At 38.3% G+C, this 14943-nt stretch overlaps 1 protein-coding gene across 5 annotated transcripts in view; it reads left to right on the forward strand.

Annotated features, from left to right (window-relative positions):
• The window catches only part of LRRIQ3 (leucine rich repeats and IQ motif containing 3), a 68166-nt gene that overhangs the window by 12707 nt on the left and 40516 nt on the right, over window positions 1-14943 (forward strand). For 3 of the 5 annotated variants that reach the window (XM_043552829.1, XM_043552827.1, XM_043552828.1), the window contains exons 3-5: window positions 4201-4498; window positions 7545-7868; window positions 11921-12054. In XM_043552829.1, the coding sequence (XP_043408764.1) occupies window positions 4238-4498; window positions 7545-7868; window positions 11921-12054 (719 nt within the window). In that variant the 5' untranslated portion in view covers window positions 4201-4237. Of the gene's footprint in view, window positions 1-2780; window positions 2831-3019; window positions 4499-7544; window positions 7869-11920; window positions 12055-14943 lie in introns of those variants that run through there. The other 2 variants (XM_043552830.1, XM_037907943.2) reach the window with 2 other exon arrangements.

Genomic DNA, 14943 nt, shown 5'->3' on the forward strand with positions numbered 1-14943 from the left:
GTTCAGTCACAAATTTAATTAACACATTTTTACAATGAGCATCATCAGCATGGAAGCATGTCCTCTGGAATGGTGGTCAAAGCAGGAAGGGGCGTACAAATGTTTGGCATATGTGGCACATAAATACCTTGCAATAAAAAAATGCCATGCGAACGCCTCTTCTCACTTTCAGGTGACGTAAATAATAAGTGGGCAGCATTATCTCCTGTAAAGGTAAACAAATTGTTTTGTTTTGAGTGCAGATACGTAACAAACAAACAAAAACTACATTTGTAAGTTTCACTTTCACAACAAAGAAATTACACTACAGTAATTGTCTGAGGTGAATTGAAAAATACTATTTCTTTTTATCTTTTTACAGTGCAAATATTTGTAATAAAAATAATAATATAAAGTGAGCACTATACACTTTGTAATCTGTGTTGTAATTAAAATCAGTATATTCGAAAATGTAGAAAAACACCCACAAATACAGTAAAAGCTATTTTACCTGGCACTTCATCAACTGGAAAGCTCTATAAACTGGCATTTCTGATATTCATTGAAATTCCGGTTTATTGTCTGGTTGGCGTGGGGCTGGCAGGGGGTTGGGGCGTAGGAGGGGGTGTGGAGCACGGGCTCTGAGAGGGAGTTTGGGTGCAGGAGTGGGCTCGGGGCAGTGGGTTGGGGCACAGGAGGAGGTGCAGGGGGCCAGATCTGGGAGGTGCTCACATCAGGCGGCTCCCCAGAAGCGGTGACCTGTCCCAGCTGCTCCTAGGCGGGGGCATGGCAGGTGGCTCTGCACGCTGTCTCCACCCGCAGGCACCACCGCCGCAGCTCTCATCGGCCGTGATTCCCAGCCAATGGGAACTGCAGAGATAGTGCTCAGGGCGGGGTGGGGGCAGCACACGGAGCCGCCTGCTGCGCCTCTGCCTAAGAGCATCCAGGACTGGTCACCGCTTGTGGGGAGCCGCCCGAGGTGAGCACCCCCTGGATCCAGCATCCTGCACCCACTCCTCGTCCCAACCCGCTGCCCCAAGCCCCCTCCCGCACTCAAAGCTCCTGCCCAGAGCCCACGCCCCACATCCCGTCCCTCACCCAAACTCCCTCCCTCTTAGTTAACTGGCATTTTTCACTTACCGGCACTCTCCATTTCCCCAACGTGCCGGATAAAACAGCTTTTACTGTATTTATTAAATTTCAGTTGGAATTCTACTGTTTTACAGTGCAATTAAACGTGTGATTAGTCGTGATTAAATATTTTAATTGCAATTCATTTTTTTTAGTTAATCACGTGTGTTAATTGCGATTAATTGACAGCCCTAGTAATTTACACTTCGTTAACATCATAGAGATACTGCAGGTAAAGAATGGGGTCCTGATCCTTCAAAGACTTAATACGCACGCTTAATTTTACACACACAGCTGTCCCCTAACTACAAACAGTTGTTCAGTATTGGTATAAGCCATGTTGCTGGGAGTTTTTCTTTTTCTTTTGGATGTTATGGCTCCTGATCTGCAGTCTTCATTTGCTTTTCTGAATTTAGATTCTACAGGTGCAGAATATAAACAGAGGAAAATGAAATGGTGGTATCTTTTGATAAAGTCTCACCATACACAAATCTTGCAATAAAGGAAGCCTTAAAAGTAATACAAAAACTGTTGTAAAGAATTTAGGAAACAAAGTATGTCATCATGAGAAAAGTATCCTAATTCTACTAAAAAAATTTGGCTTTTTAGTAGAATTAGGATACTTTTCTCATGATGACATACTTTGTTTCCTAAATTCTTTACAACAGTTTTTGTATTACTTTTATCGCCTACTTATCACCTATCACCTAGTTAGCGCTAAAAGTGGTGGCTTAGAGAGTAAATGCTGATGGACCCTGAAATATCAAAGTGCTACTGACCTGGAATTATGAAACTTTTTCAGTGATTCATTAAATAGAGTTTATCATCACCATGGCAATATAGATTGAAAAAGCTTTTTAAAAAATAATTTTAAAAATTACTTTCTTTGCTCAGTATAAGTAATCATTTTGACCCGTCTTAGTCTTCCCACATTACTGAGTAAATGTAGGTAAAAGCATGAAGTGCTTTTATAGAATGCATACTTAGTTATTTTTCCAGACTCAGACTCCCACTGAAGCCATGGCAAAACTTCCATTTACGTCGGTGAGAGAGAGTTTGGACCCTTCATTCACTGTTGCAGATATAATTATACGATTTGTTTATAATTAAGGTGAATGTTCCTGGAGTTTTAGGTTCTTAGTACCATTTTCATTCTGTTCTGCTAGTTGGCAGAAATGTAACATTATTAATGGATCCCATTAATTTGCCATGTTTCATGAATACTATATACTTGTTCAAAAGTACATTGTACAAAATGGATTAAAACATGTTCCAGGTAATAGATAAACATTTTAAGTAATAAATGCCTCTTGTAACAGTGTAGGACCCTCAACAGATAGCCAGCAAATGTTCATGTATTATATTCTCTCCAGATGGAATAGTTCCTTTAGGAGAAAATTCCCATCCTTCTGAACTGGAGAATGATTTGCAATCTTGTTTAATACTTTATCATAGACCAGGGATCGGAGACCTTTGGCACGCGGCCCGTCAGGGAAATTTGCTGCCGGGACGGGACGGTTTATTTAACTTCAGCGTCCGCAGGTTCGGCTGATCGCAGCTCCCACTGGCCGTGGTTCGCTGTTCCAGGTCAATGGGGGCTGTGGGAAGCGGCGAGGGCAGAGGGATGTGCTGGCCACCACTTCCCGCAGCCCCCATTGGCTTGGAACAGTGAACCGCAGCCAGTGGGAGCTGCGATCGGCCAAGCCTGTGGATGCTGCAGGTAAACAAACCATCCCGGCCTGCCAGCGGATTTCCCTGACAGGCCGCATGACAAAGGTTGCCGATCCCTGTCATAGACTCTCATTTATTCAAACCTTGTGTCCTTCACATACACCTCTGCCACACGTAGTTCACCTAATTGTGTATAATGAATAAAGGTTGAGAGTAGAGTGGTGTCTGTTGTAACTAGTATGCACTATACTCTATAGAAGCAGTTTTCACAGTGTGCTTAAAAATATATGATAATTTACAAGGATTTTAGGAAACTGCTGAAGATATAAACATGAAAGGTTTACTGACAATAATATGATTTCTGTTCAACTGAAATCTTCGAATGTATAATTAGATCCCTAATATTGGAGTAAAATATAGCTATACTTATTTTTTTATTTGTAATATTGTGGCATTAATTTAATTTGATAATTCATACCTTTGTGTGCATTCCTTATGTTACAATAATCAAAGTCCAAAAATATTGCTGAATCCAGTTGTTCTTTGCAGTTACATTTTTTGAAAAAAAAAGAGATAATTTCAACTAAAGGGACATTTCTACCTTTATCAATAAAACCACATCAAATTGTGCCAGATTCCAGCAAATGTGATACAGTAAAGTGTTGGATTGTCTCAGTATTTGAAAAGAAAACCGTCTTAGCTGTGATATTGATGATTCATTAAGAAACAGGGACATTTGTGCTGCTCTAGGTGTGCTCTTTTGGATAAGATGTAAACCAGAGTTGTTCACCATTTGTGGTTATTAAAGAATTCAAAGCAGTTTTTTTGTAAGAGCAGGACTGTTAGCACTAGTGTCCTAACTAGATTGTAACTCAGGAAGTTGCATTCTGCCAACAAATTTCTCCATGCAGTTTCAATGGCTAATGTTATTCTTTGCTTTTTCCTGTCTAATTTATTGTGTTGTGTTGCTGTGCATTCTTAAACATTGCCTCACTTCCAAGGTGGCTGCATTTTAGCAGCTGTATGAATTCATCCCTACAACCCATACTCATGTTAACAGGGAGGATCAACTAATAAATAGCTCAATACATGTATGTATGTACCGTTCATTGACTGCTTGATTGAGTGAATACAAAATATAAAGGGTTGCATAATCAAGCCTACAGTTTGCAAAGCACTTTTTGGGTTCCTTTGGAATAAAATGTGCTATATACTAATAACATGCACTTACACTTTTTCATTCACTTTTATGTTTTAAAATTAATCCCATAAGAGGTTTTCCCCCCCGTGGATGTGTAGTGTTTTACAGAGCAAGCAGTGTTGTAACAGACAGTTGGATATGTATTTGGGGTATTTGAAGTTTTTCTTCTGAAAGTTGAATAAATGCAACCTACTGTGTAGTCCTTCTTCTTTTCTTAGATCTCTTGTGGATGAACCACAAAGCAGATAACCAGCCATGGAGGAATTAACTGAACACCTTGTTTCTACTTCTGAAAATTTATTATTCAAATATGGACAAACTACCAGTCAAGCCCACATAAAGAAGCTGAAAGATCTTGCTATAGTTCAGTTAAATGGGCTATATTTAAAGAATGTGAGACATTTGCAATACTGTGTTTTGCTGAAAGTATGCATCCTGTCTAATAATTATATTACAAATATTGATGCACTCGAATGTTGTACTCATTTGGTTAAGCTGGATCTCCATGGAAATCAGGTAAACAGTTGTTTTGGAGATATGCAAAACAGAATAGTTCAATGAAGTAAATTTATCCATAAACTTGTGTGTTTCCCCAGTATTTCTTAGAAGCAATTTAGATTTTAAATGCAGACTTTAACAGTATTATTTGTACATAGCAGTTGCTCTTCTGATTTAATATTTTAGATTTTTACTCTAAAAATATCTGTTCAGGAACAGTTGGTATAATCTTGGCTGCACTGAAGACAATTGGATTTTTGCCATTGACTTGAATAGGACCAGGATTTCACCCAATGTCTACCTTTTTCTAGAACAACACCTACCACAAGGGGGTTCTGATTCTTATTGGGGCCTCTATGCATTACTGTAACTTAAGTCTTAAGTGATGATAATAATAATAGCTCAACACATCTGCATATGAATTCATAAAGATCTGTCAAAATTATATAAATATAGAATTTGGTTGACTGAAGAGTGATAGCATGAAATGGAGTTTTTCCCAATAAAATTTTTCCATGCATTGTCTAATGCAGTGGTTCCCAAACTTGTTCCGCCACTTGTGTAGGGAAAGCCCCTGACGGGCTGGGCCGGTTTGTTTACCTACCGCGTCTGCAGGTTCAGCCGATCGCGGCTCCCAGTGGCCACGGTTCGCTGCTCCATGCCAGTGGGAGCTGCTGGAAGCGACACGGGCCGAAGGACATACTGGCTGCTGCTTCCAGCAGCTCCCATTGGCCTGGAGCAGCGAACCATGGGAGCCGCGATCGGCCGAACCTGCAGACGCGGCAGGTAAACAAACCGTCCCGTCCCGTCAGGGGCTTTCCCTGCACAAGCGGCGGAACAAGTTTGGGAATCACTGGTCTAATGCATAGGTGTTAGCAGTGGAAAAGACCCGCTTAAGATAGGCCATTTAGGGTATATCTACACTGGAATTAGACACCCACAGCTGGCCCTTGTCAGCTGACTCTTGAAGCGGAGCTGTTTTATTGTGGTGTAGCTGTTCCGGTTCAGAGTGCAGCCCAAGTTCTGGGACCCTCCCACCTTGCAGGGTCCTAGAGTTTGGGCTTCAGACCGAGCCCGGACTTCTACCCGGAAATTAACTGAGCCCTGCGAACCCGAATCAGGTGGCATGGGCCAGCTGTGGGTTTTTAATTGCAGTGTAGACGTATCCTTGGTTTTCTCCCATTATTAAAGGATTGTTCCCTGTTGTACGTTAACATGCTTTGTCCAGTCTAGTTTTAAATGATTAAAACAGTAGGGCTTCCACTGCTTCCTTTGGGAGGCTGTTCTTTAAAAAGTGAAAGTTAAACCCCAGTGAGGAAAATAGAAAGGAGCATAAACTCTGGCAAATAAAGTGTAAAAATATAATTAGGAAGGCCAAAAAAGAATTTGAAGTAAAGCTAGCCAAAGACTCAAAAAGTAAAAGCAATTTTTTTTTTAAGTACATCAGAAGCAGGAAGCTTGCTAAACAACTAATGGGGCCACTGGACAATCAACCTGCTGCAAGAGCACTCAAGGGTGATAAAGCAGTTGCGGAGAAACTAAATGAATTCTTTGCATCGGTCTTCACGGTTGAGGATGTGAGGGAGGTTCCCAAACCTGAGCCATTTTTTTAGGTGATGAATCTGAGGAAATGTCCCAGATTGAGGTGTCATTAGAGGAGGTTTGGGAACAAATTGATTAAACAGTAATAAGTCACCAGGGCCAGATGGTATTCACCCAAGAGTTCTGAAGGAACTCAAATGTGAAATTGCAGGACTACTAACTAGTCTGTAACCTATCCTTTAAATTAGCTTCTGTACCAAATGGCTGGAGGATAGCTAATGTGATGCCAATTTTTAAAAAGGGCTCCAGAGGTGACCCCGGCAATTACAGGCCAGTAAGCCTGACTTCAGTATCGGGGAAACTGTTGAAACTGTAGTAAAGAACAAAATTGTCAAACACATAGATGAACATAAATTGTTGGGGAATAGTTAACAGTTAAATAAGGAAGTGTTATTTACTCCTTCTCATAACACAAGAACTCGGGGCCACCAAATGAAATTAATAGGCAGCAGTGTAAAACAAACAAAATTTTTCACACAATGCACAGTCAACCTGTGGAACTTCTAGCCAGAGGATGTTGTGAAGGCCAAGACTATAACAGGGTTCAAAAAAGTACTAGATAAATTCATGGAGGATAGGTCCATCAATGGCTATTAGTCAGGATGGGCAGGAATGGTGTCCTTAGCCTCTGTTTGCCAGAAGCTGGGAATGAGCGACAGGGAATGGATCACTTGATGATTACCTGTTCTGTTCATTCTCTCGGTGGCACCTGGTATTGACCACTGTCGGAAGACAGGATACTGGGTTAGATGGACCTTTGGTCTGACCCAGTATGGCCGTTCTTATGTTCACATTATTATTGAATTTACTCTTAAGATTTTTTTGTTTATCTTTGGTACATATCTTCTTTTGCATGGTTCTATTCCATTAATACTCTTAAAATATAATAGATTGGAACTGGGTTTTTTTGTTGTTTTTCTGGGAAATAGAAAAATCTATTCTCCTTGGGTTGAAATTCTACTGGGAATAAATCCTTTGGCATGTGGCATTGGAAATGTCTTTTCAATTCATGGAGCAAAAGTTTTCAACTAGATTTGGCCTTCTGATCTTTTTTGTGTGCTGGAGATCTGTTAAGACAAGCCACAAACAGAAAGATGCTGAAAAACAAAGTTCAGAAGAAGCAAATCCAAAATTGCTGCCTAATGTGGTTTGTGGGGATTTGTGGGGTTTGATAGATATGTGAACTTATGACACTGTAAATAATAATTAGCTCCAAAATGTTTAACCTTTTTACATTGATATAGCTCATAGCCATGATGCCCAGGGAGGGTTACGTATTTGGTAACATCCTGGTCACATCATGCAGTAGCTGTAAATAATAATTAGGGTCCAGATACAGCCCTGGTGTAGTCAGTGGAGTTGCAGCTACTAACATAGAGACTGTATTGGTCACTGTGGCATTTTATAGTGTAGGATCCAATAAACTACACAATTCAAAATTTTATTTTCATCATTATTTCAGGTACAGCATCTTCCTGGCCCAACGTTTTGGGAAGGCATGAAGGAATTAAATTTACTCTATCTTCATGACAATGGAATTGGAAAACTGGATAATGTGCATTCGTTATCTTTCTGTCCTAATCTGATAGGCCTCACCTTGTTTGATACTCCACTGAGCCTAAGAATAGAATATAGGCATATTGTTGTTAACAGCATTTTCTCACTCAAAGCACTGGATTACTATGTAATTTCTGACGAGGAAATTGTTGAGAACTGGAAGCTTCCCCCCAAATATAAACCATTTAGCCCTAGCTTTTTCCTTGATTTTTGCCATGCTCCTAGAAAGGTAAGCAATTATGTTACATCAAATTATACTAGATATTCGTTAATAAAATGTTAATGTTTTATTTGACTGTGTTGCACTGATCTTTATACATTTTATGATAGCTGTGTTAAAACGGTGTTCCATATTTTTTGGTTAGAATAAAGCATTTATATATTAAAACAGTTGTATGTAATAAAAATGCTTAATCTGTCTATATAGTACACTCTCATTGGTTTGGCATTGTATTCCTATGCTTTGATCAAAAACAAAATTCAGTAGTCTGTCATACAGTATATGAACATTTCAAACAGGTTGTGTCGCTCCCCACGAGTACTAGGGTTGTGAGGCATCTCATAACTACCTGCCCTTAGCATAGTCTTGTCTGTGCCAGCTGTAGATCAGCTCCCTGAAACCACCAGTCTTTGGCAGCACAAGTACTACGTTCCACACTAACCCCCGAATATTCGGTGTGTTACCTCTAGTGTCCAGCCCCTTATCCACTGAACACTCACAGAATTACCAGGCCTGCTATTTCCAAAGGAGCACTACACACCAGCTCATAAGATTCAACACTTTGCTTTGCACCACAGCATTTACATATATCTATAGTGAAAACAAGAACAAGTTTATTGTGAAAGAATAGAGATTCAAGTAATAGTGAGTAAGAATACTGGAAACAAATGATTATATGTAAGTCAAAATAATAACATGCTTTCTAGAGACTAAACTAAACTAACAAGTCACTCATCTGTCTAAAGAGGCTTAACTCACCGAAAATTCTCTTTAGCATTTCAAACACTGATTGAGACCCCTTTTGCATGATGCAAAAACACTGTTCTTTTTCTTCCTAAGTAAAGGGTGCCAGGGTGTCTATTTTGTCTCTCAAATATAGTCAAGGAAACCTCTAATGTACAGCTTACGATAATAAGGTTCTCTTGCCCTACTGTATTTCACTTACTATTAGATCCTTTCTGAAGTTCTTTCTTACCCTTCTTAATCAAGACTGGTGATAGGGGACCCGTTGTGAATGAGACAATACTTAATTTACACATAAACAGATACGTGGAGAGATATGCTCTGTCTGACAGAAAGCAACATGTTTTTCACCTTTGCTGGTGACTAATATCTTGATACAAACTTTAAGAATATATTTTCAGTATATATGCATTAGTCCTCACAGTAGTACCTGTAATACATTTCACAATGATACTATTGACCAGTATGACACCAGCTTTCATTTGAGACCTCATATGACATTATTTGGTGAACAAGAATGTATGTGCTAGAATCAGGAGATTCCAGCAACCCGTCTGCCCTTGTCAGTTGGCATTAAGAGTTTCTTGGGTCACACAGGTTAAAACTTGACACACATATATAAGAAAAAAGAAAAGGAGGACTTGTGGCACCTTAGAGACTAACAAATTTATTTGAGCATAAGTTTTCCACTGAATGCATCCGATGAAGTGAGCTGTAGCTCATGAAAGCTTATGCTCAAATAAATTTGTTAGTCTCTAAGTGCCACAAGTCCTCCTTTTTTTTTTTGCGGATACAGACTAACACGGCTGCTACTCTGAAACCTGTCATATATAAGAAAACGTATCTTAGTACTAGCAAATAGGACAATAAGCATTGATTTGCCATATAATACTTCTAAATGTACAGTGGCTATGGATAATAACTGCACCATGTCAGAAACTCATTCATCCAAGCTAACGTCTTCTAAGGTTGATGACTAATGTTTTGTAAATGACTATGTTTTATTTAATTTTTTATACCATATACCATTGAAAGAAATCTGTTGCTTATGCAGATAATTTCCAGAGTCTATTTATAATCAATCACTCATTTTTCTCTCCTCAATATGCATCATACTGGTAGTTAAAAATTGTGTTATAAGAAATGCCATACTTTTGTACTAGAATAGCACAACACTGATGTCATAAAATAAATCTGTGGTGCAGAAGTGTAATAATCCTATATTATATTATATGACACAAAAACTTCAATATCATTTACTATTTCAATGGGACAATTAGCTGCTGTATCACAACAAAAATTGAAAATATCGTAACATATTAATCAGCAATGATGCGGAGCCAAAACCCTAGATCTGAACAACGTTGAACTGGGGTAGATTTAAGATTCTTATCTGAATCCAAATATTATAGTTTGTTCTCTGGCACTGTTGCTATGGAGCATGTACACACCTCTCATTTTGTGAAAATGGGTATTGAGACAGTGGATCAGACCATTAGAACATGTAGTTTACTATTCTTTCTCTCTGACAACAGTCAGTACGAGATCATGCATGGATGTTTCTTCCTAGCCTCCATCAATTAGAGGTGGATTTTTGCAGTGGAAGACAAACATGTTAAACCTAACTAGAAACATGAATATTTTCATTACAATGCATTAGAAATGAGGTGCAACTTGGAGCTGTGCTGATAAGAGATGTGCATAACTCATATGTACTAAAATAAAAATGGATTCTGTCTTCCTATGATATTTTTTGCCTAAAATAAAATTTATAACTTTAAAGAAATTGATAAATGCTATTAAAGTAGTTTTTGAAAACACAATCTTTGCCCTAAGAGGAATAACTTTCAGAGGTGGTTTTGCTGCTCGTAAATCCTGCATTTCTGAAGTTCCAAAAGCATAGAAAGAATCCCAAAGGTGACAAAATATATTTGGATGAAAACAGTCTGGGAAACTTAAAGTATTAACATGTCTTGAGAAAAAGCATTCAGTAAATGCAGACAATAGGAAAACTCCTCTCAAGAATGCTATTTTCCCCTCCTTCTTATGGGAGTATTTTAGTGGAGATGGGACTATGTCTTAATGAAGGTGGTAGCAAAAGGTTATAATGACAAAACATTTGTGCAGTTAACTTCCCAGCTTCTTGGGATGGTTTACAATAGAAAAATTAAAAACAGTAGAAAACGTAACCTTTCAAACACCAAGTTACTGAATGGGGTGACATCACTTGATTTCATTGGCATTACCCACATTAGTAATAGCTAGAGTATTGGGCCCTGAAATAGGAACCAGTTCTATTTTGGGGAGGGATAGACACTGAAAATATTACCTTCTGTCATTTTTCTAAATTATATCTAGGATATGATGATAAAGCCACGCTTGAAAATTTTAATGTGCTTTTATATTGAAATCTGTTTGAAACCCACCCTTATAAGGCATCTTTCTGATTTAAGAGACCTCCTCTAGGCATATCCAAATGTACTATGTATAATTCTACTCCACTTATGATAGAAAACCACCTCCATTAAACAACCAGTTTTATCAGTCCGTTTGAGTAACTGCTGAAGATATGTCTGACGGAAGTAACATTGTCTGAATTTGAATGTTTGTAACTGCGGCAGGCTGTATAAAGTAGCAACCTATATTTTAGGCCAACTCCGTGTGGGTTTAGCCATTAAACAGTTCAGTAGGTGGAGCCTGTAGCTGAGAAGAGACATAAAATGTTGTGAAAAATGAGAAGTATGTATTTTTTTCATTTTAGGCTTGATGAAGTTCTATAGAAAATTGAGCTGTATCTTGTTTTACATTACTTTTTATTGTATTTATAATCAAACTATATTCTCATTTTCATAATTCCTAATAATTCATAACCTGTTCAGTTATTCAGATATTTTACTGAAGAAAGAAAACAGTATTTTAATTGTCCTACAGTAACAATAATATTGTAATAATCTAGGGTTATCTTTATGTTCAGAGCACTAAATGGCTTTTCTGTAACTTAAAATGAATGACATTTCTACACTAGGCAGAGTAGTCTCATCGACAGGTGTTTATTTTATATGGGAAGGAGGGTACTGACTCAGCTTCTGGTTATAAATTATTTCTCACCTCTGTTTCAATAAAATTGACAGTTTTTTATTCTGCGTGTTTTAAGTTTTCTTCAAGCAAAAGACCTTGCTCTTCCCCTTCAATCGTTAGCTATGGGATGAAAATCAAAATAATAATCCTTTTAAAATACATTGTTTCAAAATTATTTATTAGAGAAGTACAGATTTTAAGGCACAATATTCAGCGTATTTTCATTTGAATTCATACAGGAAGCAACCGTTGAGGAGGATATAAATGTGGTAAAAGATATCATTTCAAAAATCAATCACATTCTAGCTCATCACTCACCAGTTGTGATTGTTCAAAGATGGATAAGGGGATATTTAACTAGAAAAAGATTTGGGTATGTACATTTTTTTTTATTTAATTTTTTCAGGATGGAAATGTAGACTTTTTTTTTAAAGAATAAGTACATAAGAATAAGTACATATTTAGAAAATGTATAAAATACTTCAGCACAGTTGTAATCACTTTATATAGCAGGTAAATATTCAGGAATGATATACCTATGGCTATTCCAGAAATAAAAAAGGTTCTGTGTGCTTACAATATACAGTATTTGAAGAAATTGTACAACAAAATTCTACTGTGTTGCTTGATGGCTAAAGTGCAGAGTCTCTGAATGTGTCTTTAGTTTACTGTATAGCAATCAACTAAATGGCAAAAAGCAGAGCTGCCATGAATAGTGTTTTTGCACTGCAAATAAAATTTTTAGTGCATTATTTATTTCTATTCTATTTTCATTTTATTTTAATCTCTATATATCTTACAAGTTGATTGAATTTTCCTGTAAAGATGTAAAACAAATTCATTTTCATAAAGAGTTGTCTATACATCACAGCTATACAACCCAGCCAATCAATAATAATGGTAATAAGGACAAGATGTTTGGTACTTATATTGTAGAATGTTCCCTTGGATGATTGCACCAAAAAAAAGTATATCAGGGGTTTTGTCATTATGCAAGTGAGCTAGGCTAATACTGAAAGTATTCACAGCATTTATTCACAATTGTTCATTTTTACTATCTGCTGCAATAATCTGCTCTCAAATCATACTCTCACAGTCTGATTCTACACCTGCTCTGTATCTATAATGGTTGGAACTTGCAGCCTAATGTGGAAAGAGTTTATAGAGCAAATAATGCCCACCATGCATGTCTTTTTGGAAAATGGTCAAAGAAAGAAACTGTAAAACATGAAGCACTAAGGTGGCAGAAGTCTTTTTATTTTAAATTTGATTGTAAAATGTGGGTATTATCTGAGAAGTGAATCATATCAATATCTGTATTATGAGAGAACAAATTATTTTGATTTAACCACATGGTTTTTAAAAATTTAATGAATCCAGTGTCCCACATATTGGAGGACATATCTCCTTGATATGGGTCTGCTGGCAAGCCAACTCCTCCTCAGTCTTCCAGAGGTTATGGAAGGTTTTGACCATAAAAGGACGAGCAGGATTTGGGAATCCAATAATGGTGTATACCTCTGGCCTACCACAGAGTAGAGTCCTGTGTGGGACTATTATTTTTAATCCCGCTTCTGTCCTGCCCCTCAATACCCACTCCCGCTCCTCCATTGTTTCTTGCATTTTATCACACTCCCACTTGCAAAAACCTTAGATCATGCAAATCATGCAAGAGAGCCAGATTCCCTCATGCTACAAAAAACCCCAAATCCCACAATGTTAATGTGGTTAATGTATTATGCAGGCAAAGCTAGGAAAAGCTTTATCTGGCATGTTCAGGGGATGAGGGGTGCCGGTTAATCAAAAATTCCAGTTAACTAAGAGTTATACTTACCAGTGGAGGGAGTGAGTTTGGGTGTGGGAGGGGGCTCGGGACAGGGGCTCGGGGCACAGGAGGGGTTTTGGAGTGCCGGATCTGGGTGGTGTTCACCTCAGGCGGCTCTCTGCAAGCGGCGATATGTCTGCTGCTCCTAGATGGAGGCGCAGCCAGGAGGCTCTACAGGCTGCCTCCGCTCACAGGCACTGTCCCTGCAGCTCCCATTAGCCATGGTTCCCAGTGTTTGGGGTGGGTGGAGGCCCCATAGCTGTTCCTTCACCTAGGAGCAGCAGGGACATGTTTCTGCTTGCAGGGAGCCGCCTGAGGGGAACACCGTCAGGATCAGAAATCAGAGATATCAGAAATGCCGGTTTCTAGAGCTTTCCGGTTGGTAAAGTGCTGGATAACACAATTTTTACTGTGTGTATATATATAAACAGAATTCACACACAATTTTTACCACTGAAAGAATAAAAGAAATGTTCCTTAAACCACGTAAAAAATGCTTTAACTCTTGTTGTAATAGACATCAAATCTCTTTTTATTCCCCACTTAAATTTAAGTATTAAAACCTTTATTTTAAAAAAGGGAAAAATTTCCTGTACATTTCTGAAATTCTATTTATGACAAACTGATGAGAGATTTAGTATTTTCCTACAAATTACTGCACTCTTTTTTCCCCCCCACCCACTCCCACCTGCAACAAAGTACATTTTACCCCATCCTGCTATTATGGCAGCGGGTCATGCAGGACCCACAGCATCCCAGTCCTGCTGCAGGGCTCTACCACAGAGCACTTTTCCAGGGCGTTTTCTGGATGCAAGCATGTAGCATTTGGCAGGCGATGGTATGGGCTGGACTAGTTGAAACTTGATAATGTGGCTCCACAGCATCCTCCGCTGAAGACCAGTAGCACATCAGTTTAGGGAATATTGCAGACCAGAAACAGGCATAGTGCAGATTCCAGTCATTGGCCTTGATTTGAAATTAGAGATTTGGCCTGTGAAGAGAACTCTCCTCCACTGCCACCTCTTATACCATTTTGTCATTAAATATTTATGGAAATATGTTAAAACCAAATTTAAAGTAAAGGAAAAGCACACAGATCAACCATCAACTGGCAATCAGTATGACTAATCTGTACATATTGTCCATAAGGAGAGAGGAAGAAGTATTTGAGAGAGACAAAAAATGAAGTTATGGTATAAGGGAAAGAATTGACCATATAATATTTTAATTTTTTAAAAATCAAGTGGATTTTTCCCCCAAAAGTGCCTAAAGGTGTAAATGCTATGCAAACAAAGAAAACAAAGTATGTACAGCTTAAAGGATTAATGGCTCACCCACTCCAAACCAGGTCTCAGTTCAATAATATAAAGCAACATGACATTTAAAAAAAATCCTCATCAAACCAATGAAAAATCCTGAACAGTTACATGAACCTTG

Source organism: Chelonia mydas, chromosome 8 (assembly GCF_015237465.2).
Source record: "Chelonia mydas isolate rCheMyd1 chromosome 8, rCheMyd1.pri.v2, whole genome shotgun sequence".
Classification (NCBI taxonomy): domain Eukaryota; kingdom Metazoa; phylum Chordata; order Testudines; family Cheloniidae; genus Chelonia; species Chelonia mydas.